Source organism: Perkinsus marinus, assembly GCF_000006405.1.
Source record: "Perkinsus marinus ATCC 50983 genomic scaffold scf_1104296961124, whole genome shotgun sequence".
Taxonomy (NCBI): Eukaryota; Perkinsozoa; order Perkinsida; family Perkinsidae; genus Perkinsus; species Perkinsus marinus.
Genome location: NW_003205853.1, coordinates 173,120 through 197,396, shown reverse-complemented (window position 1 = coordinate 197,396; position 24,277 = coordinate 173,120). Strand labels below are relative to the sequence as shown.

General features: G+C 48.9%; 7 protein-coding genes across 7 annotated transcripts in view; 4 read left to right on the top strand and 3 right to left on the bottom strand.

Annotated features, from left to right (window-relative positions):
• The window catches only part of Pmar_PMAR021826 (hypothetical protein), a gene marked incomplete at both ends in the record, with an annotated part of 4,092 nt that extends 1,834 nt beyond the window's left edge, over positions 1-2,258 (bottom strand). The window contains 7 exons of the mRNA XM_002772457.1: positions 217-306; positions 717-768; positions 1,239-1,369; positions 1,413-1,697; positions 1,752-1,881; positions 1,923-2,137; positions 2,184-2,258. Coding sequence (XP_002772503.1) covers positions 217-306; positions 717-768; positions 1,239-1,369; positions 1,413-1,697; positions 1,752-1,881; positions 1,923-2,137; positions 2,184-2,258 — 978 coding nt within the window. The remainder of the gene's footprint in view (positions 1-216; positions 307-716; positions 769-1,238; positions 1,370-1,412; positions 1,698-1,751; positions 1,882-1,922; positions 2,138-2,183) is intronic.
• Positions 2,259-2,351: 93 nt separating this feature from the next.
• Positions 2,352-3,084, bottom strand: Pmar_PMAR021825 (60S ribosome subunit biogenesis protein, putative; the record flags this gene model as incomplete). The annotated part of the gene is made up of 5 exons (XM_002772456.1): positions 2,352-2,406; positions 2,455-2,597; positions 2,642-2,704; positions 2,753-2,906; positions 2,954-3,084. 5 exons carry the CDS (start codon positions 3,082-3,084, stop codon positions 2,352-2,354), a joined length of 546 nt encoding a protein of 181 aa, XP_002772502.1.
• Positions 3,085-3,145: 61 nt separating this feature from the next.
• Pmar_PMAR021824 (hypothetical protein) lies at positions 3,146-4,034 on the bottom strand. Its single transcript, XM_002772455.1, has one exon. It carries the CDS (start codon positions 3,989-3,991, stop codon positions 3,452-3,454), a length of 540 nt encoding a protein of 179 aa, XP_002772501.1. The 5' UTR covers positions 3,992-4,034; the 3' UTR covers positions 3,146-3,451.
• A 1,912-nt stretch (positions 4,035-5,946) lies between these two features.
• Positions 5,947-6,380, top strand: Pmar_PMAR021823 (conserved hypothetical protein; the record flags this gene model as incomplete). The annotated part of the gene is made up of 2 exons (XM_002772454.1): positions 5,947-6,050; positions 6,074-6,380. 2 exons carry the CDS (start codon positions 5,947-5,949, stop codon positions 6,378-6,380), a joined length of 411 nt encoding a protein of 136 aa, XP_002772500.1.
• A 496-nt stretch (positions 6,381-6,876) lies between these two features.
• On the top strand, positions 6,877-13,686 carry Pmar_PMAR021822 (gag/pol/env polyprotein, putative; the record flags this gene model as incomplete). The annotated part of the gene is made up of 1 exon (XM_002772453.1): positions 6,877-13,686. The coding sequence occupies one exon, from the start codon at positions 6,877-6,879 to the stop codon at positions 13,684-13,686; it is 6,810 nt and encodes a 2,269-aa protein (XP_002772499.1).
• A 477-nt stretch (positions 13,687-14,163) lies between these two features.
• Pmar_PMAR021821 (hypothetical protein) lies at positions 14,164-19,030 on the top strand (the record flags this gene model as incomplete). Its single annotated transcript, XM_002772452.1, has 20 exons — positions 14,164-14,206; positions 14,250-14,480; positions 14,538-14,701; positions 14,744-14,827; positions 14,874-14,955; positions 15,002-15,068; positions 15,214-15,330; positions 15,375-15,489; positions 15,551-15,604; positions 15,654-15,743; positions 15,950-16,056; positions 16,109-16,232; positions 17,227-17,358; positions 17,409-17,518; positions 17,611-17,709; positions 17,755-17,845; positions 18,030-18,138; positions 18,437-18,549; positions 18,596-18,717; positions 18,925-19,030. The coding sequence occupies 20 exons, from the start codon at positions 14,164-14,166 to the stop codon at positions 19,028-19,030; spliced, it is 2,160 nt and encodes a 719-aa protein (XP_002772498.1).
• Positions 19,031-20,639: 1,609 nt separating this feature from the next.
• Positions 20,640-23,576, top strand: Pmar_PMAR021820 (conserved hypothetical protein; the record flags this gene model as incomplete). Its single annotated transcript, XM_002772451.1, has 18 exons — positions 20,640-20,705; positions 20,755-20,841; positions 20,997-21,076; positions 21,145-21,245; positions 21,435-21,495; positions 21,550-21,682; positions 21,723-21,809; positions 21,854-21,915; positions 21,960-22,046; positions 22,104-22,233; positions 22,380-22,527; positions 22,574-22,695; positions 22,739-22,842; positions 22,888-23,008; positions 23,054-23,163; positions 23,210-23,264; positions 23,318-23,391; positions 23,436-23,576. 18 exons carry the CDS (start codon positions 20,640-20,642, stop codon positions 23,539-23,541), a joined length of 1,734 nt encoding a protein of 577 aa, XP_002772497.1. The 3' UTR covers positions 23,542-23,576.
• Positions 23,577-24,277: the final 701 nt, after the last annotated feature.

Genomic DNA, 24,277 nt, shown 5'->3' with positions numbered 1-24,277 from the left:
CACGTGTCGTGTCCTCATTGTCGTCGTGAATATCACCAAGACGCCGCTTTTGCTCCATCCATTGCGACAGATCGTTGATACGAGGTTGAACGTTCCGGAGCAACTCAACTGGCTGGCCACATCTGCTATTATTATCATTTCTTATTGTCTTTTCCTCTGGTTCAATTCCCTGGTTGAAGCTGTATCCATCATTTCTGCTATATGTTCCATTCTCACGGTCCAGTGGTTTCCAGCTATCTGCATGTGGGCATCAGCTAAGTTGGATGCCACGCGCAAGAGAGAACCACTGCTCCCACGGAGATCGGACTACCATACGTGTATATGGTCGATAAAGACCCGACGCATAGTGGCGATAATTCTGGGTCTTCTAGGAGTGTTAGTAGGAGTACTTACTGGCCCTTCTATCATCTATCTTGTGACGAAGTAAGTTTTTGTCAAGTACAATATTATACTATGTTACCGGTTGCCGATGTAATACTCCCCTCTATTGCGTTATATGAGTAGTCACGACGACACAACGGGAAAAAAGAGAATCTACACAGTGTTTTCCTGCTAGTGCCGCTATGCCAATTTGGCATAGCGGCCCCAGCAAGGCAACTGTGTAGATTCTCTTTTTTCCCGTTGTGTCGTCGTGTCTACTCATATAACGCAATAGAGGGGAGTATTACATCGGCAACCGGTAACATAGTATAATATTGTACTTGACAAAAACTTACTTCGTCACAAGATAGATGATGGAAGGGCCAGTAAGTACTCCTACTAACATTCCTAGAAGACCCAGAATTATCGCCACTATGCGTCGGGTCTTTATCGACCATATACACGTATGGTAGTCCGATCTCCGTGGGAGCAGTGGTTCTCTCTTGCGCGTGGCATCCAACTTAGCTGATGCCCACATGCAGATAGCTGGAAACCACTGAACCGTGAGAATAGAACATATAGCAGAAATGATGGATACAGCTTCAACCAGGGAATTGAACCAGAGGAAAAGACAATAAGAAATGATAATGATAGCAGATGTGGCCAGCCAGTTGAGTTGCTCCGGAACGTTCAACCTCGTATCAACGATCTGTCGCAATGGATGGAGCAAAAGCGGCGTCTTGGTGATGTTCACGACGACAATGAGGACACGACACGTGTCGAAAAGTAGCGTCCGTGGTAAGGCCATTAGAAGGTCAGGAACCCTCCCATAGTAGAACAGAGGGCTACAAGAAGCGCAAACCGCAAAGATGACGTACATCACGAACGCCCATGCGAGGGCGATGACCATTAAAAGGGGCATCTTGGGTCGATCAATGGGCTTCAGCTCACCGTGTAGGCATGGCAGATTGATGTGCATGATGAAAGAGAACACGCCAGCTGATGCTGCCTAAGAAACATACATCATATGAAAGAGCGGTAAAAAGTGTCACCTGCGAGAATGGAACCCACGACCTTGTGGTATCCACCTCCAGTGGTACAGGCTCCACATCCACGGAATCGAGCGGGTTGAAGATAACCGTGAAGACTACTGATACCCATATAAGTAACATAAGGCCAACACCGGTGTAGGAGGCGAACCTCACACCGTGCAGAGACCTAGGCAGCGACGCGGCCCATCCTGCCAACGCTGCCATACCCCCCAGCATCCACCGAGGGACTTTGGGGAAGTGCGAATGGAGCGAGTCGAAAGACACGACCAATGTCATACTGATGACCTGAAGACAATTTTCTCACCTCCGGCCAGAATGTGAAGGTGTTCCCAAAATTACCCCAAAAAGCACAACCGCCAAGACAATGTCGATGGCCAGAGACATGGTGCGGCCCTTGAAGAGGCGAGTGGCCAGAGCGTAGTAGCTGTACTCCTCCAGATAGCCCGACAAAACCATCGTGAGGACGTACCTACAATTAGCGTCGATTCGCAGCGATGGGGACGTGGGTACGCTGAGAGGTAGGAGGCCAGGACGGCTCCTATAAAAATGATGGATCCTGTGAGGTAACCAACAACCCCGAAAACATAGGGCAGTGCAAACATTCCTGAGTCACAGAGATGGCCACTGTAGACGTAACGCGAGGCAGTACCAAGGCCAACCATTGTGTTAACGATGTTGAAGACCGTGCTGAGAGGAGTCGAGTAGCCATGGCCCTCTAGGGTAGTCTGAAAAGGATCCAGTGACATGGTTGCATTATCAGGAGGCCCTCACAAGGTTTTTCATGGCCGCCGACTCATAGGAAGGCAGCTCCTGTGGGGCCAGGAAAGGACTGGTCTCAACACCCATGGTTAAAACCTCATAAAGACCCATCCAGATTGTAAACAAATCAACACCGCCTCAAGTGGTCGAGAAACGTTAAGGATGATGATCCTATGTCGACTATACAAGGTTAGCCTCTTCACGAAGGTACTCTCCAATATCCGATTGATGGTAACTGAATGGTGGTCGTCAAGTCCCAGCTTCCATGGTCACCAACGCCTACACAACGATCTGTTCCGGTCCGGCCGTACGGCACTCGCCAACACTCTTCGCACTAACACCAAATCCCAGCGGCACATCTTGTTCATTCAGTATCACCACCCCAGTGTTAGCAGGGGTATCCTCAGTCACCCGTCGGAGGTGGGCCTGAGACGATTACATTTCAGCGCGCACCAGAGGGCCCTTTCTACCTTCACGACGTGGTTGCCATATACGTAACTCTGCTCACCAGCGGGCTTCACCCAAATTTTATGCTAATAAAAATTAAATATCTTTCGAGAAAGGCGAACAACGCATCTTACCGTAGCCAGCTTGGCGAGGTAGTCCAGACAGGTGATGTGAAGTCGGAATTTCCTAGAGTGTGTGAACTTGCCAAAGCACACACCGGCCGACAACAGGCACTTCCTTGGTATGTGCTGAGCTTTACGCAGGAGATTCTCAGACATATAAAAGACCCTAAGCGTGATAGTCCCATGGTCCGTCACCCGAAGTGGTAGTACTACCGGTCCTTATGGAGTCTAAAGACGTAGTTTTCACCATCGGCCCTGTCGACCAGCAGCTGGAGATTGGAGCCAAGGAATTTCTTCAGCTTTTCAAACACTTGTCTGGTCTCGTCCTCTGTGAGAGCTCTCATGTGACACGCGTCGAACTGCTGAGAAGTACTCCGCCAACCCAAACTAGAACACAAGTGGACCTTTGCAGAGAATCAGTTCGATAACTACAAACCTTGCTATGAACTATCACCAATGGCCAACACGTCCGGGAGGCCTCGGCTAGACGGGCGACTGATCTCCGATAGAAAAAACGTCATCTGCGGGTAACGAATGAGTACACCACATAAATAGATAGTTGCAGTGGCCTCATCATAACCATGACCTCCAGAAGCCCTCACAGTGGCTAAAGGTGGCCCTAGGGGAAAACGTATTCAAACAAAGGATAGGACTGAGACTGCAAGTGTAGGCCTATACCGTGGAGACTCAGGTCCTAGTTATCTAAAGCAATCACCAATCATCGTCATCTTCAATAACTACAGTCTCCTCTATTATAGTAGGGCCTTCATCGATGTACATCGGTGGTTCCTCGACGATCACAGTGGTCGAGGGTTGCTCCATGGCGCTTCCCAGCATCATACCCCCGAGGAAGCCAGCAGTGCCAGCCAACATAGCGGTGCCAAGACCAACATCTGCCTGGGCCGGGGCTGAGTTCACAACGGTGGTATTAGTAGTAGTGGTGTGCGTCGTCTCCACCACCGGGTTTTGGGCCATGGGCAGCTGCTGCTGGCCCTGAGCTAGTGGGTAGTAGCGACCATCAGAACCAAGGACAGCGACGCGACCATCAGGCAAAACGATTTGGTGGGGTTGGGCTACAGGCAGTGGTCCAACGGGTTTGTAATCGTTCATTGGTGGCTGAGGAGCATAGGTGTAGTTTTGGGGAGCCTGAGGGGCCGCATACATGCTACGGGTGACCGTTGTAGTGGTGGCGGGCGGAGGCATCGTTGAGGTCGCGCCAGGACCATCGAAACAGCCGCACATATTTCCCATTGAGTTTTTGAAACTGGGAAAATAACAGCAACAGGAAAAAACTGAGATTGAATGAAATTTACGGTTAGAAGTTATACACCAAGCCTCTGGGAGGTCTGATCTCGAAGAAAAAAAGACAATTCCCCTTACACGTACCACTTCATGAGAAGATCCTACAAGAGAAAGTGCAGACGATCCCCTGTGGTAAAAGGAGATGCCTACAGGTCACCTAATGCGGCCCGAGGTGACTCGGGTACTCCAATGACAATAGGGTTGTGAAGTATACAGCGCATAATACTATCCAGTATATAGTTGCCGTTTGATCTATGCAGCAGATGCGGGTTGCTTCAAGTACAGGGTTGGGGTAAAGTAAGACCGTCACAGGGTGTCAAGAACACCATGGAAGAGTTTGTGGCACGTCACCCGACGAGCACGCACAATCCTTGTCGGTCTTTTTGGCCCGCCACGGATATTCTCGCGGTTGCATCAGAATGCACCTGTTAAAGCAAGGCATCTTAACCCTCAAAGGAACTCTAAAGGCTCGCAGAGACTAGGGTCATCTGTAGCAAAATTCACGCTGACGGGTGCTTCAATAGTCCAAACATTCTAGGAGAAAGTGCTCGGCAATTGACAGAGTGTTCTTTCTAGTGGACTGGGTTACGGGGACAGACCCATGTGGGGTGAGAGCCGCTGGTACGGCACCAGGGCACCGAGACTTGAGAGTAGGGGCCTGCAAGTCTTCGGTCCTCTGAGAGGACTCCTCTCCACACCACCTAGTCGACTAACTCAGTTGATAGTTTCGTGGATCTATATAGAGGTTCAGTTGAACTGGAGAATCACTACACCTTTTAAACATCTATACCTTTCAGAAATCTTTTTGGCGGATTAGGCTATCAATTCAGCTGATAAGGAAGTCATCTTCGCGGACAGGGACATCAATTTAGCGATGAAGGTTGAATAGGGAAATCAATTTCGCGAATATAGATATCAATTTCATGATTAAGGAATGCAACTTCACGAGCAAGGACATCAATTTCGGGTTAGAGCTCTGATGATGACGATTTACGATGTGCAGCTCTATAAGCCATTCCAGGGTGATAGCGCAACCCCACACGAGGCTCAGAAACCATATTAATAGTTTATTGCATCTATTCGGCATGCCATGACTGGCATAGAAATATATAAAAAATCTCAACGTCAGAACTGAATCGCCCTCCGTCCCAAGGCAGGCGCGTAGTATGCGGCGCAGTTGTTGACGATTGATTTGAATCCCGAACGTCATGAGGACTTCTGCAGCAAGAGTCTAAAATGTGGTGAAGGGGTCGTCCGAGATCCACTCCTCAATCAAATCGATGTGCTCCTCGTTGAGTTTGATGTGTGTGGCACCACCACGGGGATTGTTTTTTGGCGACGGCCGTCGGACCCACCCCCGAGCTGTGCTCACAGCGATGCCGTTGGAACGAGCCACCGCCGCTCAGCCACCATCATTGCTGGCCGCCTCACGAACTCGTCGACGGGCAGATTCTTGTGGCTTCTTTTAGGGATATCGGCGACCAGCAGGAGGAGGGGTAACGGCCGCAACGGCACCACCAAGGCCGATAGCGGCGAGATCATGGAGAGCGTGGTCAGGAGATATGAGGGGGTGAGCGGGAGCAGCGGCCGCATGGATGGGTGTCGCAGGAACTTGGTTCTGCATGATGCCTACGGACGAGTGACACGGTCAACAAAACACGAAAACAAAATCACCACGAGAGTACTGGCATGACTGCCCCGCAAACACGAAATCGAAGTTCCGAACGACGAAGACTTCGTCACGAAGTCGATTTTCCTAAAGGGACGAAATTGAAGGTCTGAAGGTGTACTCGACGAAATTGAAAGTTCTATGACGAATTCGAAGGTTCGAAAGTCGAAATTGAGAGTTCTGTTAACACGAGAACTTCCTACCGACTTCGGACGAACTTGAATGTTCTATGACGATGTTGAAAGTTCTAATTGCGAATATGATATACCCGTTTCGCATTCGTATCTCTGACTTCGCGCGTCCCGACCAAATTGATGATTCCAAAGACGAACTAGAAAGGTGTAGAACCTGAGTATACAGAGGCCTTACACCTTACAGAAGCCTTACACTTTACAGAAGCCTTACACCTTACAGAAGCCTTACACTTTACAGAAGCCTTACACCTTACAGGAGCCTCACACTTTACAGAAGCCTTACACTTTACAGGAGCCTTACACTTTACAGAAGCCTTACACTTTACAGAAGCCTTACACTTTACAGAAGCCTTACACTTTACAGAAGCCTTACACTTCACAGGATCCTACATCTACCCACATCTCCGGTGTCGGCGGCATCCTTCCAGCCAAGTTTATATGTCGGGCGCTAACACTGTATCTTAGATGGCGGTAGGAAACCCGATGCATGGTCTGTCAAGATTTCAAATAGGCCTCATGACCTTGTAGTAGAGAGCTTTCGGGCAACTGATAATACGTTGCTTGATTCACAACAATTTCAGTGAAGTAATTGTGAATTGAAATTAGGCTCAGGAATGTACTTATATGTGAGTTTTCCGAAGAGTTGTCAGCAAACGACCAATTTCGGCAGTGGACCGAACCAATGTCCAACTTGAATATAGAAAATGATAGGTCACAAAGGTGCCTCCTATTTTCCACCCGGCGAGTGTTAGTGCCGGGGGGGCAAAGGCTGAGGAGGTTCCTCTTTGATGGTCCCTTTATCCGGACTGATCTGTGTGTGAGCAGTTCTGATTATCGCTCGCCCAATAATCTTCTGTTCAGCGCATTTCTGATTATCGCTCGCCCATTAATCATTTTGCTCAGTAACGGTAAGATGCACTAGTAGTTGCTACGATAAATAAAAAAACTAAGATTCGGTAATTATTTGCTCTATGTCTACCGGATTGAGTCTAGTGGATTCGGGGAATCGTCGACCTCAACGATCTTGCGTCGGTCTTGGTGTCGAGCGCTTTGCTGATTCTTCACATTCTACCGGGATACATCAAGCTCTCAGCTCCGGTGATCACAACACCGCTGCTCCCTACGCCGACCATCCTAACAACCCCGATAATGGTTCTCCACGATCTGTCGATGACGGTATTGCCTCGAGTCCGGATGACGGTGTCTCTGCGTCTCAGTCCAGTCACCGGGATGCGACTTCCTCTCCATCCAGACGAGATGGTGCGATGAGTATTCCTTCTCTATGCGAGGACGGCAACCATCATAGGAGCTCTCCCTCCGACGAGTCCCCGGTCCCTGGCTCTCCACCGCCGAATGTTTGGGTGCCTCCTCCTGATGCTATGCGTGAGACCATCCATGTCAACGGCAGTGATTTGCATCTTCGTCAGCCACCGTCTCAGAGCATTCCGCATCGCTCATATGTGGATGTTGGTGAGGTCGGTTCTGCCAGTGCCAATCATTCTGTTCAGACCACAGCCGAGCACTTCGCGAAGCTGGCGTCGCTCTATCCGCCGTTCGCCATGCCTGATCTCAACTTCTATGGTTATCAACGGCCGCTGTATCATGTCGGACTGCCGGGACCGTCACCCATTACGTCTGGCAGCATGATGACGTATCCTCCTACCCCATCATTTGGCATCGGTTATCATCAACAACATCGTCTACAACCACCGCAACCATCATCGTCACTGCTTGGTCTAAACAAGTCGTCTAACAACACCCCTCCCTGGGACGTTCCGGCGGCGAATCTTGTGAGACCAACATCTGCTGGCAAGCCTCATGCTGAGGTTCGCAAGCGATCATCACATCATCCATACCGTCGGCGTCATCGGAAAAGGTTCTCTCGGTCGCCATCGTCAAGTCTGTCCGACTCGGGTTCCTCTATATCCCGTACGCTGAGTTCTGCCAGCGCATCTTCCTCTGGTTCTGAGTCTGAGCCTTTTGGCCGTGATCGTCGACATTATAAGAGGCCTCGCTCGATCGGCAAGTCAGATCATCAACGTCGTGTGGGTCATGGTAAATGGTGTGGCGCATGTCACGGAAGTAAATGTCGTCAGAAGATCTCTCTATCTGATCTCAACACTCTCCACAACATCGCCAGAAAACGCAAAGGCGCTGACAAGTTCCTGGGTCACAAGGATCGACGCAGTGGTGCTACGTGGGTTGCCATCATCAAGCGTACGATGAAAGGCTATCCTGATGCTGCTGTTTACTTGTGGGCGGAACTAAACTGTGATGATTCAGTGTGGCGTGACATCACAGCCGGCCGCAAAGCTCCTACTATGTGCCACGCGGACTACTCGGACCACTTAACAAGCCTCTACCGGCGCGTGAATACTCTCTACAACAATGAGGAGGTTCGCCTGCGTGCTGAAGATCAACTACATAACCTCCAACAAGCTGCCAATGAGGACGTTGCTAGCCTCCTTGATCGGGCAGAGACTATCAGAGTCGAGCTGGTTAATCTTGGGTCTGAGCCGTCCGATCGTGATATGAAGCGCAAGATATTCGACGCGCTTCATAGCGAGAGACTACGTGATAGAATCGACGACTACTTGTCGGATCATCGAGTCTCCTTGAGGCGATTCACCAGGAAGCTGCTGGAGCAAGACTCTCGGCAACGTCATCGTGATCGTCGCCATGCGGCAAGCCGCTCTGGCCCCTCAACTCAGCTCAACGTGGCGAACGCATCGTGTCTGGTATCCTCTGGCACGACTGCATCTGCTCCCCTACCTATTGGTACGACTACGCCCCCTTCCCTACCCGGCGGTATGACTACATCCTCCTTCCTATCCGGTAATGCGACTGCCCCAACTCTGGCAATTCGTACTGGATCCGAGCATCCTACGACCCTGCCTCAGCACGTGGTGACAACTCTATCAGCAGGCCAATGTCAACCCTCTCGCAAAGGTCCGGGCTCTACAGCTCAGTATCTCGATCCGTCTGCGTTGCGTCCGTCCATCCCGGTCGGGAGCTCGACGGTCGATCCCAAGCAGTTTACCATCGAGTTCGTGCGGAGGTTTCGATGCCAACGATGCCTGGCACACGACCATTCCACAAGCAAATGTGGAACTGAGAAGATGTTCATGTCGCAAGTTCGCTGTGACAAATGTGGGCTCTATCATGACGTTGCCCCTAACCCGGTACTCCACTGTGCCAAGGCGATCTGCCACCGTTGTTCTGCTCCTGGGCATCTGTGCCGCGCCTGCCCCTCTCCCAAGCCCCAACGTGGTCAGCCCCGTGAGCAGCTCCCATCCAGTACAGCACAAGTCAACTGTGTCTCCAAGGAACCTACTGCTACATCGTCACTGATCACCATTGGCCTCAAGATCTCCTTGAGTGAAGACTCTCGTTCTGCCACCGTATTCTGTCCGGGTCTCCTTGATACAGGAGCCGAGGCCTTCTTCTTACGGTCTGATGAGCTATCGTCATGGCGTGCTGCCGGTCTACAATTCCCTATTCTGCCCGATGACACTAAGGTCAAAGTTGCCAACGGTGCTTCCGTATCTACCTTGGGTCGTACTCCTCCGCTGCGTGTTACCTTCGTCACTGGCACCACTATATTGGCATCATTCCTTGTTCTCGAAGACCTCACTCATCGTATCATACTTCCTACTACAGCTTTGCGACAAGCTGGTGGTGCTAGGTGGGTGATAGGTGAGACTCCTTCCGAGGATCGGCTATTCATCGGCGGTGGGCACGTCCAACAGCACTTTGTTCCTCTAGCCGCATCGGGTTCGACGACTTGCCTCCGTATGGTGCTGGCAAGAGACTCTCCGAGTCCGACTCACAAACGCTCGGTGAAGTTCTCCGTTCTTCAAGATGAGTCGGAGAATCTCTGTCACTCGGCTGATCCCATCGACCACGATGTCTCTTCCACAGAGGGTCGCCACTTCCTACCGGTTTCTTACCGACCTGATCCATCCGCTCCTGCTGGACGTCCGTATATTGGCATTCCTTGGTGTGACGATAGGCATCGTCCTGCGTGGAACTATCATCGCGCCTATGCACGTGACAGAGCTATTTTTTCGAGACTCACGACAGAGCAACAAGGACTCTACCGTCAGGCCGTAACTGACCTGGTCACCGCGGGGTTCGCTGAAGTGGTCGAGAATCCAGAGCAGTGTGGATACTACATCAACGGCTTACCTGTGTTTCGGCCCGATAAGGCCACGCATCGCTGTCGTGTGTGCTTGGATGCTCGTGAGCTCAACCGGTACATTGCCAACATATCTACCAAGGGAGTGGGTCCGGGAAGTTTGTGGTTCTTCTTGATAGCTGTCCGCAACTGTGGATTCTTCCGTGCTGCCGATCTCCAAACTGCCTTTTTACGGGTCGGAATCCAAGATTCTGATAGCTTTTTCATAGGATGTGTAGCAGCATCTGTGACCATTCGTTTCCGCCGACTCCCGTTCGGCCTATCGTGTAGCGGATTCGGACTCGAATCTGTCTTACAAGATCTGCAGTTGCGATGGAGTCGACAGCTAGCGGCCCGACACTCGCCTTCCAACGGTCTGTACCCTACCACCGACGGTAGTCTCGTCAAGCCCGGTACGCGTCCTCTCGATACCCCACCTGAGGCCGTTCCGCTCTGCTCCGTCCCCAAAGTTCTGGTCGACAAAGGGTTGGATTTGGTCATCTACGTCGACGACCTTGTGAACCGCGGAGAATGTCCAGCCGACGTCCACAATCGGTCTCTCTTTTGCTACTCCAAACTCGACGATGCGGGAATGCCTGTCCACGAGGTTAAAACCTTCGACAACATGCATCCAGCTCCGTCCCATGATCCCACCAACATCAAGGGCTTGCTCGGCTATCGATATGATCCTGGATCGGATTCTCTGTCACTCACGGTTAAACTCGAGCCAACCTACAGCCCGGAGACATGCACTAGACGTCTACTGGTTGGTGCGGTCAATTCCTTCTATGATCCTCTGAACCTGTTCATGGAGTTCGCCGCAGTTGGGAGAGGTCTTGCTCGCCTGGCTTCCCAACCCACGAATACCAAAAGTCCTTCGTGGGATGCTCCTCTGGACAACATTCTCGTCAAGAACCTTAACCAGTGGATCTCTTACATCCCTCGGGAATTCTGGATCCCTCGGTTCGCGGGTCTACATGATGGTTTGTATGCTTTCTCGGACGCAAGCTATGATGGGTTCTGCTGTGATATTCGCATGGGCAAGTTCCCCTTCACTAGGATTGGTGGGAGGTTTGGCCTGTTCTCCTTGGAGTGCGTTCACAAACACTCCATCGTACAAAAAGAACTGTCCGGTCTTTACTGCACTATCACACTCCTGGAGCGCCTACTCGATGTGGCCACAGCCCATGGTCCTCTGCCACCTTCGTGCGATATCTTTACGGACTCCCTCATAGCCGTCCATCGACTCAGGTCTACTGCCAACGACAATAAGTTGGGTATTTTCGAGCGTCGACGTCTTCGCCGTGTTCGTGAGTTTGTTACCCGAGCTCAAAAGCTGGGTATCGTTACTCACGTAAGGCATATCGCCGGTGCTTACAATCCGTCAGATCCCTGCACTCGCCCCTTCCGTGAACCGGTCGAGCTGACGCCCTTGCCGCCAGACCAGATCAGCATCGGGGTGTCGTCATCACTCACTTCAGATCTCACTTATCCTCGACAGCTCCCCTCGAGGCCGGCCGAGAATGATGGTGACGATCTAGACCCCGATCCGTTCCCTCTGATCGACTATTCCGACAGCGAGGCCAGTTGTGAGCTCAATTTGGTGACCACAGTGTCCAGCCCCGAAACTGATGTTGGTTTCGTCTCCGTTGAAGAGCTTCAGGCCGATCAGAGTTCCTGCTCATCCATACGAACTATCAAGGAGAAGCTGTCTACAAAGACTGAAGACCCAACACGTCAACGTCTCTCCAACTGGTATCGCATCGGTGTCAATGGCCTATTGGTACGCATTCTGAGTGCCAAGATCAGTGATGAGGATTCCCCTGTGGTCGAGAGGATCGAGCAGGTCTTGGTTGGATCTGAACCGTTAAAGCACAAGTTGGTCGAGAAGGCGCATGACGCGTTCCATCGTGGCGAGGGTGGTACTCTGCGACTGTTATGCTCTCGATACTTCTGGAAACGCATGCGTGCTTACGTCAGGCGCTATGTTAACCGCTGCGATGCCTGTGCCAAAGCTAAAGGAGACAGGATTGCCAGATGTTCACTCGGCTCGGTTCCGTGGTGTGGGGGCGTTGGGCCCCTCCGTGTTGTTATGATCGACTATAGTGGACCATATGAGAATGGACAAGATCCATCCTACGATCGCTACGCTGTCACTATCGTTTGCGTCGCCACACGATATTGTCGAGGTGTCACTGTCCCTGATAAGAGCTGTGCTACACTTCTCCTCAAGCTTGCGGCCCTCTTCGACTCTACTGATTGGCCTTCCTTGATATTGGCTAGCGACTCGACGTTCCGAGGCCACCAATGGACCCATTTCTGCGCCTCTAACAACGTAATCTTTAAGGAGCTCCCTGCCAACGCACCGTTCCTATTAGGATCTGGTGAGCGGCCGCACAAGGAGGTGAATGGTTATATGAGGGTTATCCTAGGGAAACTCGGTTCGGGTACCTTGGCTTTATCATGGGTCCGTCATTATTTTCACGGGCTGAGAGCGTGGAATCTACTCCCATTGCCTGGCACCGACATTGCTCCTCATGATCTGGTCTATTTCACCCGAGGACGTATCCCAGCGTTAGACCCGATCGATGACTCAGCTGCTCACCAAGTCTACCAAGGACTGCCTTCAGTCACGTCTGCTGTATCGTTGGACATTCTGACTGATATCCAAAATGTCAAGGTGTCACGCTGGCAACAGTATCGTCAGGTCTGGCTGGACCTTCGTGAGCGGGTCCGATCGACAATGGCTACTAGAGTTCCACCTTTGAACCTCTCTCCGGGTGATTGGGTCTACGTCTGGGGTCATCCCAGAACTAAGCTGTCGTTCAGATGGAAGGGTCCCTTCGAGGTGATTTCGGCATCTCCTGGGAGCACGATCATTACTGTCATCGACGATCGCGGTACAGAGCTTCTTTGTGCGAGAGACAACTGCAAGACTGCTCGCGCAACTGTCGAGAACAGCACGGTTCGTGGCTTTCCTACTGCTGAGGACTCTCCATCGGTTCGTGATCTTTCTACTGATGAGGACTCTCTAGCGCCTCAACAGGATCACTCTGCTGCCGAGGACTCTACCGCAGCTAACTGTGCCTTCCCCGCTGTTGAAGACTCTCCGTTAGCACACCAAGATCCTCGTGCCGGCGAAGACCCCGTGACGGCCTCGAGGGATAATGTAGTGGGCATGGGTACTTCACGTCAGCTGACAGTGGCGACTGATGACGTGAGTTTCATTGCTGATCCGACGACTTCAATGGCTCCTCGGCATCGCCCGTCTGGTCTCGGAAGTCTCCACATTGGTATGGATGTTGTCGCATTCTACGTGCCCGTTAACGACACCCTGGGAGACAATCCTCAAGATGCTGGTCGATGGTATTTTGGCCGATTGCTCAATGTAGATGAGGAAATACCCATCATCGTCATCGCTCCCTACTGTCGAAGATCTGATGGTCTACCCGTGCGCAATGGCGAAGAGTACTTGGCTACTGATTCCTATCTCGACCACACTTCACCGACAGTAATTGACCTACGCTCTTCTCTAACGGTGGTACGTCGGATCACTAGGGCTACCCTGAGGATGATTGCAGCTGAAGGTGATCATGATGATTGATCGTTTACTGACTCAAGAGTTTGCTGACATCTTCGATCTTTCTTCTGCAATATCGTATATAATAGCTCGTTAATTCACTTTGTCGCTGGGCCCCCCAGTGTGAGCAGTTCTGATTATCGCTCGCCCAATAATCTTCTGTTCAGCGCATTTCTGATTATCGCTCGCCCATTAATCATTTTGCTCAGTAACGGTAAGATGCACTAGTAGTTGCTACGATAAATAAAAAAACTAAGATTCGGTAATTATTTGCTCTATGTCTACCGGATTGAGTCTAGTGGATTCGGGGAATCGTCGACCTCAACGATCTTGCGTCGGTCTTGGTGTCGAGCGCTTTGCTGATTCTTCACATGTGTGTGTGAAAAAATGTCAAAAAACAATAGCTTCGCTCCGCCTTATATGTGAATTTACAATACCAGCACTGTGCTAGTGTATGTAGTAGTGTAGTTATTGCTTGGCAGTTGACTTTTTGAGTAATACATGAGTAATACCAATACGACCGGGGAGGACCCCAACAGGCCCGGTAAGCCCCATAGGGCTCGTCAGTAGTGATGGTAGTGTCTCAGGAAATGGAGAGCAACCAGAGAACCCGTTGTTGGTATACAATGTTAACAGACCCGGTGCAGTTCGCGGACGGCCAAGTGGAGCTGAGGCCCCTCCACAAGGGCCTCCTCCTACTGGGAATGTCTTCCACTTCGGCCAGCCTCCGCAGCCTATGCCTTACAATGGGCCGGCACTACAGCAACAGCAGCAGCAGCAGCCACAGGAGGCCGATGTGGCATCTCAGGTTCGTGGTGGTAAGATACGGATTAGGTCAGGTTAGATGCATCAGATTCGAGATCGTTTACGTGCAGCTTTCGGGTTCGGTAACCAGCCGACTACTGGACAGGCTCATAGCAATGGTTGGCAATGGAATACGTGGGACTGTGGCCGGTCCACCAAGACCGCAATTTGGTCCACCATCGGGCTCTTGGTCTTCTTTGTGCTATTCTGGGTCTTCTTCACTGCAACTCTGGAGGTACTAGACCGACCATTGGCCTCACTGATGGGTTCTCTGTAGGTCAATGAAGTAGGCATACTGCGCAATATGATAACAGGTTCGGTGCCTGAGGACGGCGGCGTCTATCGAGGCGGCCGGCATGTGGTAAGCTGTAGTACCACTTGAGTTTTAGTCACTAGGAGATGCTCAGGTATGGCCTTTCCAAACCTTTGTTAAGTTCCCAGCTACTTATACTACCATCGACTTCACTGGACCGATGACTGTCAAAACAAGTAGGATGGGTAAGGTTGGCAGCTGTCGTGGAAGCTCGTGTGTTAGGGACTGGTGCTGACAAGTCGGACCCTGACAGTGGTGGACAACCGATTACGATATCCTGCTCTCTACAGTAAGTCCTCAAGGGTTGAAAAATTCGGCCTTCCCGACCGGACTCAATTTTCGAGCAAATTAACTTCGCATTTTATCCGGAAGTTCGCGTCGTAGATGCCGATCGTTAATAGACTTGCCCTTCCTATTACCGCCCCGTGGTTCAGATTCCAATTTGATTTGGAGTACCTTCATGACGTCTACGTGTCCTTTGGCGGCCTAGAACCAGCTATGATTCGGTACCGCTTGTTGGCAAGGAACGCCGTGTCTAATACGGCTCAGAGGTAGTGGTGATGGTGATTAGAATGGAGGGCGAGTGGTACTGCAGGTTCGTACCGCAAGACTTCTGGCAAGACCGTAAGAGGATATCTGATACGATGGAGAGTGTGTTGAATAGGACCTTCATTAGTCAAGGTGGCGGCAGCAAGATCCGATTCTTCCAGGTAGGTGGAGGTCCCGGGTTCGAACCCCGATATCGGCTTTTTGCACTCGTACTGTATTCAGATCCTCCGTACTGACTTCGTACCTAGTTATGAAGACACTATTACAGACATACAGGTGGGTATATGACTCTATGGCAGACGCAAGCATCCTCTGCTGCTGGCAGGTAGCCGAGCAGCAGAAGGTTATCAACGAGTACGCTCAGGAGGTGGCGGCAGTCAGACAGAGTATCGAAGTGCTGTTGGCGCAGAATGAGGTAGAGCCTTCTACTAGTCACCATAGTTGTGGAAATCAGAATAGAGTGTGAGGAGTTGACTCTTGAAAATTATGGAGAAATTAACATGTTAGTTTCAGCTGACTCTTGAGATTAGTGAGCATCGCGGTTATCAACTGTTATGAAGGACAGACCCGACACGGTCTGGAGATTCCATAACGGTCGATGTGCTATGATGATGTGATCAGGCTCGTATAGCAAATATTACGGCAACAGGGGCGGCCAAGGCGAGAGTTATCGTCGCGGAAGCCACACAAGAGGCATTCAGAACGAAGCAGGCTACGAAGGCAACGGCGTAATGGACACAATTGGGGAATCTTCGCTGTGCGCAGTTGGTATCTTTCTAGGTATAAACGCTTGTCGGACCAACTGCAGTTGGGCGCAACAGAATTTTCCAAGTATCTCGAGTTGAAGAGTGCTACTGGCAATAAACGTGGAGGGTCGGTGGTTATGGGTCTGGGCTCGTCACCAGTACAGCGTGGCCGACCTGTTCATGATGAACTGTGAAGGGATGGTTGAAAGGATACTCTCGAGTACCGCTCTTTGTGCTATTATTATGCTTCGAAGTTTCTCTGATCTTCGAGACTTGTTGTACTTGTACTTGTAGTAGTAGTAGTAGTAGTAGTAGTAGTAGTAGTAGTAGTAGTAGTAGTGGTAGTAGTAGTAGTAGTAGTAGTAGTAGTAGTAGTAGTAGTAGTAGTGGTAGTAGTAGTAGTAGTGGTAGTAGTAGTAGTAGTAGTAGTAGTAGTAGTAGTAGTAGTAGTAGTAGTAGTAGTAGTAGTAGTAGTAGTAGTAGTAGTAGTAGTGGTAGTAGTAGTAGTAGTAGTAGTAGTAGTAGTAGTAGTAGTAGTAGTAGTGGTAGTAGTAGTAGTAGTAGTAGTAGTAGTAGTAGTAGTAGTAGTAGTAGTAGTAGTGGTAGTAGTAGTAGTAGTAGTAGTAGTAGTAGTAGTAGTAGTAGTAGTGGTAGTAGTAGTAGTAGTAGTAGTAGTAGTAGTAGTAGTAGTAGTAGTAGTAGTGGTAGTAGTAGTAGTAGTAGTGGTAGTAGTAGTACTTGTAGTAGTAGTAGTAGTAGTAGTAGTGGTGGTAGTAGTAGTAGTAGTAGTAGTAGTAGTAGTAGTAGTAGTAGTAGTAGTAGTAGTAGTAGTAGTAGTAGTAGTAGTAGTAGTAGTGGTAGTAGTAGTAGTAGTAGTAGTAGTAGTAGTAGTAGTAGTAGTAGTAGTAGTAGTGGTAGTAGTAGTAGTAGTGGTAGTAGTAGTAGTAGTAGTAGTAGTAGTAGTAGTAGTAGTAGTAGTGGTAGTAGTAGTAGTAGTGGTAGTAGTAGTAGTGTATCAGTCTACTAGCAGTTGATTCTTCTATTGTAATATGAATAACATTCAGAAGGTAGTGTTGTGGTCACCATTACTCATAGTGGCAATAGTGGTAAGTGAACTATGGTGAGGTTACGGTGATGTTTTTTCTTTGTCAGTTACTGGCCTTGTCCTTTTCGAAGGTGCCAGCGACCGAACTCGGTGTGAAGTACGATAACATATTTAAGCATGTTGCATCGAAGCCGTACACGGAGTCAGGGTTGTACACGATTGGGCCCTTTGCTTATTTCGTAATCGGAAGGTCCCGGGTTCGCTCCCTAGTGGAGGTATTTTTCCGTAGGTTTATTACCCTAAAACTGTGAGGACCATCGAGTTCTCCACCTCTGAGTATGATGTTCTCCACGCTAGGACAAGCGATGGTCTACCGCTCGTACTCGGCGTTGCCTTCCAGTAAGCAGACGATTTCGTCTATAGTTTGAGTGGATCTCTTGACTGCCTTATCCTGGTTCGATTGGGATGTTCGCGCAGGAGTGGTATGATAGGTACCAGTTGATACCGGATGAGGCAGTGGAACTGTACATGCAGTTGGGCGAGGACTTCGAGACGACTTTCAAACTCGTTGCGAATCATTTGGCTACCGAGTGAGTCTACTTCCGTTTGATTTTTGTGAAGTCTCTTTTTCGAAGGTACGCTACTCAGTTTAGCGCCTACCAGTTTTTCAATAGCAAGGAAATGATAGCCCGAGGCATGATGGCATACCTCGACGAGCACTTCAGGGTAAGCATAATAAGAGTAGATGGAAAGTAGTTTGCGACGCTGTAATGGGAAAAGTTTTCTTGTCGGTTTCGAAACCCGAACTCGGGTGACTTGAGTAAATTGTGAGTTTATTCACTTCAGTTTGCATGTTCAACCTTTTTGATTTTTTTCGGGAATGACAGTTGAAAATAGATGTCGTTTTTAGAGAGATTTTCATGCTTCCATTCAAGGGCTGCAGATCAACGAGGATGAGCTGCCCGATCAGTTCTATAACTCAGTATTGACGGCTGCTAACACGAAGCAGAATATCACTCGTAAGAAGGTTCCTAATAAGAGCGTTTAGACTTGAGGGATTCTTTTTACGGGGTGAACTATTTCATTCCAGACGTAAGAGGATCGGATTCCCCGAGTAACTTAATTGCATTTGTATACTATGAATAGTAAAAGTGATCAGCTCGTGGAGTTATATGCTCTTGCAGGAGTCGGAATGGAATCTCAGTTTGTGAACTCTGCGATGTTGAGAGGCATTCTCTAGCTTGAAATTATCAAGGGCAAGGAACTCGGACGATCTGTGAATATCATATGTATTTTCATGATTTTTTTTTCTTATAGGAAACATTAATCTGAGAGATGCGGCTAAGGTTGGTATGGCAACTGATCGTATAGTAGCAGCAGCTCAGGCTAATGCGACGGTGTCGAGAGCGCAGGGACAGGCTATGAGGACGGTAGTACTGGGAATGAGTAAAATGAGGTATTCACTTCCTTGTGTAGTTGCAAGAAGGGCAGGCTGCGGCTGCTGTGCTCGAGCAGTATATCTCGGCTGAAACTAGAGCGTTCACAGAAGTGAAGTCGTCATTGGCGTTGAACAACACGGAGCTGTTACAATACATATGGTGAGGGGTTTGGCCTTTATGCATAGAAGAAGGCGATATGCATATCGTCAAGCGCATATGAAAATTCTGAGGAAATATACTCCTGTACGTTTCTAAACGAATTCGTATGTCAACGTGTAAACATGTATAAGTAGTGAGGAAACTCTGAAGCTCAGTTGAGGAAAGTTAACATATTTCTCATCGCTGATAGGAAGGGTTATCGTCCAGGTACGATGCATTGCAAGGTGGTGGAGTGCAACCGAACGAGGACCTTGTTGGCCAAGTACTGGTTGGTGTTGATCCTAGTGTCTATATGAACGCTCCAAAGGCGTGATGGTGTCATTACTATTGGTACTGGTATTGATTTTGTTTCGAACTGATGACGAAGTTTAGTGGTGTTCAGTTTGGTGATTTGTGATTTGTGTGTTTTTCGCAACTAACAGGTAGGAGGTCAGTCTTGGTAGTAGAAGATCCAATTCGTCGGTATGACCGCCCTCCCAATTATGAGAAGAGGAATCCGGGTTTGATGATGATGACAAGCCTATAGCCCTATACTGAGAAGAAGTGGCAAAGGAGTGGTATGTAATTGAGTTTATCTGATCGGAGTGCGAGGTTGATAGCCCGTCAAAATATTGGAAATGCGAGACTCTGTGGGACTATGGTAAGACATTTCGCCACACATCTTTTGAGTGAACTGACAGTATTGGAATAAAAATGACGAGAAAGCGTGAAAACGATCCCGGAGGTAGAATGCTCTCGCTCTACAAGGAATTTGTTTCGCAAGGGTTCGCATACTGATGCGGTCGTGTTGGTGTCGAAGTGTTTCCCATCATTATCATCAGCATCGGTCGTGTAGTGGTGTTGTGTCGAGTGAAGGAGCTCAGTAGTAGCCTAGCTAGTGTCCTCTACTACTACTAGTAGGAGTAGTAGAGGACACCGCATAAGCTCTGACGGAGAGAATTCAGCGTTTGATTATGGGCGTCCATTCTGGCGGGGATGATGAAGACCTGAAGGAGCGGTATGGGAAAATGGAATTCTGAGACTTGGTGGTTGTATTATCGGGGGAAATTTATGCTGTGGGGAAACTGAATGAGGAAGTTTTACTTAGTAAGGGATATGTTTTATACTCTTGAAATATATGTGGGGATACATTGGAAGTGTAGAAATTTGATTTTTGAGAAATTTGTTACGACAAATAAATCAAAAAGAGAAACTTGAGAAATTGCTAAAATTGTTATAGAAATTTGTTTGGCTTGACAATTTCCCTTTTTGTAGAGATTCGATTGGGAAAATCTTGTAAGAGTTGTCATCAGTTTTTGGAGCACAGCTCATTTGGAGTAGATGCAGAATTGCTCAAGTTACGGTATGTGAGAAGGCTCGGAGACTTATCAGTAGCATTGTGGTCTTCCTCGGTGGTTGGTCACTCTTGCGACTGTTGTATAGCTTCAACCTGTACGTTTTGCCATGACGGTGTTGTCGGCGATAGTCACATCACCATTGTATATAGTGATCATCATCATCGTCATCATCATTGTTGTTGTATTACCGGTTTTTGATACATCTTCGGCAGGCTCTACTGACTCTAGATAAAAGCAGTAGATCCATTTTACCGATGTAGGAAAATATGTACATGGTCAACTACATGTGTTGTTGGCAACAAGGAATTTCTGAGAAAATTCTGGGAATTATTGTAGTCTTCTGTACACTCCTGAGCTATCCGAATTCGTATGTAAACCGTTCTATCAAGAAATTCCTGAGCTCAGCTGAGGGAAGCGAACGTATTTCCTAACACTGCTTTCTATGATGTTGACCTCAAAATACTGAAGTTACTTCACACGGCGTTATCCCGTTCGTAGTGATCGAAGGATTATTGGACTATTTTCGTAAATGTTGATAGTAGTTGTTTGAGTTTTATGACGTCGTCATTATCATCATCACCAACAATGACAGCACCGGAGACGCATTTCTATGGTGAGGAAGAAGGCGATCCGTCCAAACGTTTGACTGCGGTAGGTTTACAATTCCCGTTATATACGTATATCGTAATATCTTGTGTAGGTGTTGGATGGTCACGAATACGAGTCGCAGAGTGAAGCCCCTAGTGAGGCTGAGGTACCGCTAGAGGTACTCCCCCAAAGGCTCGGAGTAAGTCGGGCAGTTGAGTTCTCCCATTCCTTATGACGGTTGTGTGACTGTAAAAGGAAGAAATATTTTATGTAGTTTGAGAGTTTTCCGGGTAAGAAATTTTTTTCTGCGAAGTATAGTCGGGGCGTTTGCGACTGGAGTTTGGTATGTGTCAGGCATTGAATGAAGAGGAATTGCGACAATTGTTATTGAAATTGCCGCGACGGAAAGAGATAATAGCGGCATGCCAATCGAGGTACAGGATTGGACATAATCTGTATCTTACCACTGGGGCACGTTGTGTATCTTTGTCTATGTGTTTAGAGTGGACGTGAACTCAGAAGCAATGTCGACGGAAGCTGAGTGCGTTGATGATCAGTATCGAGATAGAGTCTTACAGAAAGCGGAGGCTGATTGGGATTTGGGTAGGTTATACAGGGTCGAGGAATAGAAAGCGCACACAAATAGGCATAAATCGGACCTAATGTGTATCTTACGCGGTTCAACCTAAGATACGAGCGTCGTCGCGTACCTTGCTATACATCGGACAGGGGTCTCGACATCTAGTGGATTAGATCTGCTTCGCTCAAGCGTCTCTGTCCCTCTACCGTCAGTTCCCCAGCATACCGCCTCTCGAGACTCCTACGTTCAACTCAGTCGATACGTCCCCGTCAGGTGAGCAGCTTTCATTCTTCCTGCTCACTTCTGGCTGGACCTTGGCCTTGCCAGGTTGTCCCATGAGGATCGTAAGGCTTTGAATCTACTGGAGCGAGCTCTCAACGTGAGCGAATATACAGACAGAGTCGACGTCTACACGCTGCGACAAGAGAAGGACAGTTTGATCATTGACCAACTGGATGAGGTTGGCCTTCATCTGCTACTAGTGTGATGGGGCTTCTCAGGCGTGCTCTATCTTATCTGGAATGTCAATAGCCTCGCATCAGCGTCCTCCTGCGGATTTCCAGCACTGGTATCAACGAGTGTTCGAGGTAAGGATTGGGTCAATCAGTTTTCTATCGACTTGAGAGTTTAGGTTGGAAGACGGTATAAGATGCTCAATCCTGAGAGGTTCCGAGACAACTATGGAAAGTTGATGTAAAATATATCGGTGAAGAGATCGTTGTGGAATAGATATACAGGTACATGTTGATGGATGCGAACAAGGTCAGGGACAGGCTGCAGTTTGAGCTGATCAAACCGATCAAGACGATCGAATCGGAATATGGGTACGCCGAATTTAGTTCTGAAAATCTGAATGACTGTTTTCACGTTTTTTTGTTCAGAGCCCTCGGGCAACCCCTGGAAAATCTTCTCCTCGACTCTCGGTTGCCTCTAGCTGTCCATCCAGCACACAACAAGGAGGAGGCAGCTGTTAAGACAGCAGCAAGGGAAGATATAGCAGCTAGACATGGGGTGAGATATACACTATAATGTGGCCTATCTGGGTCTCTTGCATCGCTCTAGTATCCACTTACGGCCATGCCTAGTTTTCAGTACTGCAAATGGATACTGTGCGTATCGTTCGATAGTAGGCTGCCGCTCATTGTCGATATGGTTAGGATAAGTTCCAGCCTGAAGACTTGAATGCCGTCCTCGACTCGCTCGAAGAATTTGAAGAATTCCGGGAGCACTGCTCGGAGCCAGCGACCAGGATGAAGGAGTATCTTCAGCATTATTTCTCTCCTATCGATGAAACCTCTGGATCTGGTGGGTCTATCAACGTGCTAGGGAAGGTCATGGAGTCGACTTCTAGACGGTGTAAAGTCTCGCCACTGTTCACTGCGCTTGCGGTACGGCGAGGGAGGCGCGAGGCTCTCTCATGACCATCGACGGCAGTACCAGTATGTTCTGCAGAGTTTGACGCTATGGGATGACGTAAGCCTCCGTGATTGTTTTGCCGTGGTCAGTGGGTCCTCAGGTGTTGAAGAACCTCATTCAACTCTGGCACATGGTTGAGAACGACACTATTGTGAAACCTGCAGGAGGTTATCGACTCGCCGATACAGGCCAGGGACTCAATCGGTAGGTATTGATCTTTACTGCCGCTGGTGTTACTGTGATACTTAGGATACAACAAGCCCCCTCAGTGTATCGTGCGATGAACCAGATACTGAATAGTGTCCAGCAGAAGTTGGGTGGTTGGACAGGCTCGAGCGTTGTACATATGGGTGACCACAACGTCCCTAATGTACGTCTTTTTACTGTCGGTCGTCAACGAGACTGTCTATAATAGGCACTTATCTTCCTGGATAAATATTGTCAAATCCCTAGGATACTGTCCCCTGTATGTCATTGTCTTGATCGTTTGGAAGCAGAATACCAAGCAAGGCCCAGCATTAGAGAGTACATCAATAAAGATCGTCAGAAAATTACTTGATATATCCATCAGTTACGTTGATTCAACCTTTGGCGGTGTTGATGGAGCTAAACGAATAATATTGCAGGTGCGCTCGACAGCATCAATGAGATTATGTGACCATTCTTATCCTCTGTTTAGGATTTCTTCAAACACGCATTCGATGGCAGCGGTGCTGACAATTTCTTTGACGCCGGAAGCTGCATCGATGGAAGGTGAACAAGTTCCTTTTCAGTTGTCTACGACATCGCCATCTCAGGTTGACATCAGCATGGAACTGGTGTAGTCAAATCGAGAAAAAGATCTACTTTCCCTTATTCTTGCTCACTGGATTTACTGGTTTCGACGGCGAGGAAGGATGGTGATGCTTTTCCCGTTGTTCCTACATACACTAGTCTCTAATCTACTCCTTTTGTGTTCAAGTAACCAGTTGTATTGGAATATAAACACGAAGTTGGAGGCAGAGAATTACTCTGATCCTGTGGCATAGCGGCCCCAATCGCTGGATAAACTCTTTAACAGGCAACACATAAACTTTCAACAATGCGAAAGCCCAGTCAAACCGAATACACTTTCTGATGTCCATCATATCGACATCGTACCGTCGAGGAATAGCATAGCGGCCGCGTCCGGCTATTTCAAGTAATCAATAAGGGGGGGGGGTGCCTCCCCCCCCCCCCTCTCTGAGTCTGTCTCTAACCTCCGAGATTCAGATCAGTGATGCAGATCATTTACTTTCAAAGAAACAGTTCAAGGAGACACAGAAAGCACTCGGGGCATCCGTCTGTAGTATATTGATATGTACGGGTCGATGTGTGAAGGAGTTCCAGTTGGATATCGGGGTGCTCGGATGATACATTATGTGCCGCGGGCCTTGATGAATGGCCTTGATTCAACAAACTGATGCTGCTTCTCTTAACCCGAGCCGGATCAGCCAGAACTTGCGCAACACGGCGATCGATCGGGAAAGAACATGAGCGGGGAAGAGGACATGTTATGAGGATAGACTTTTCTGATACGATGATGCTCCTATCATCCGTTGCACTCGTCGCTGAACGTCACGCAGGAGGGAGACTCTCGCCATAAGACCCTGCTTTTCCA

Excerpts from the sequence above, each read along its gene's own strand:
- Pmar_PMAR021824 (XM_002772455.1), bottom strand. The coding sequence starts at position 3,991 with ATGGGAAATATGTGCGGCTGTTTCGATGGTCCTGGCGCGACCTCAACG.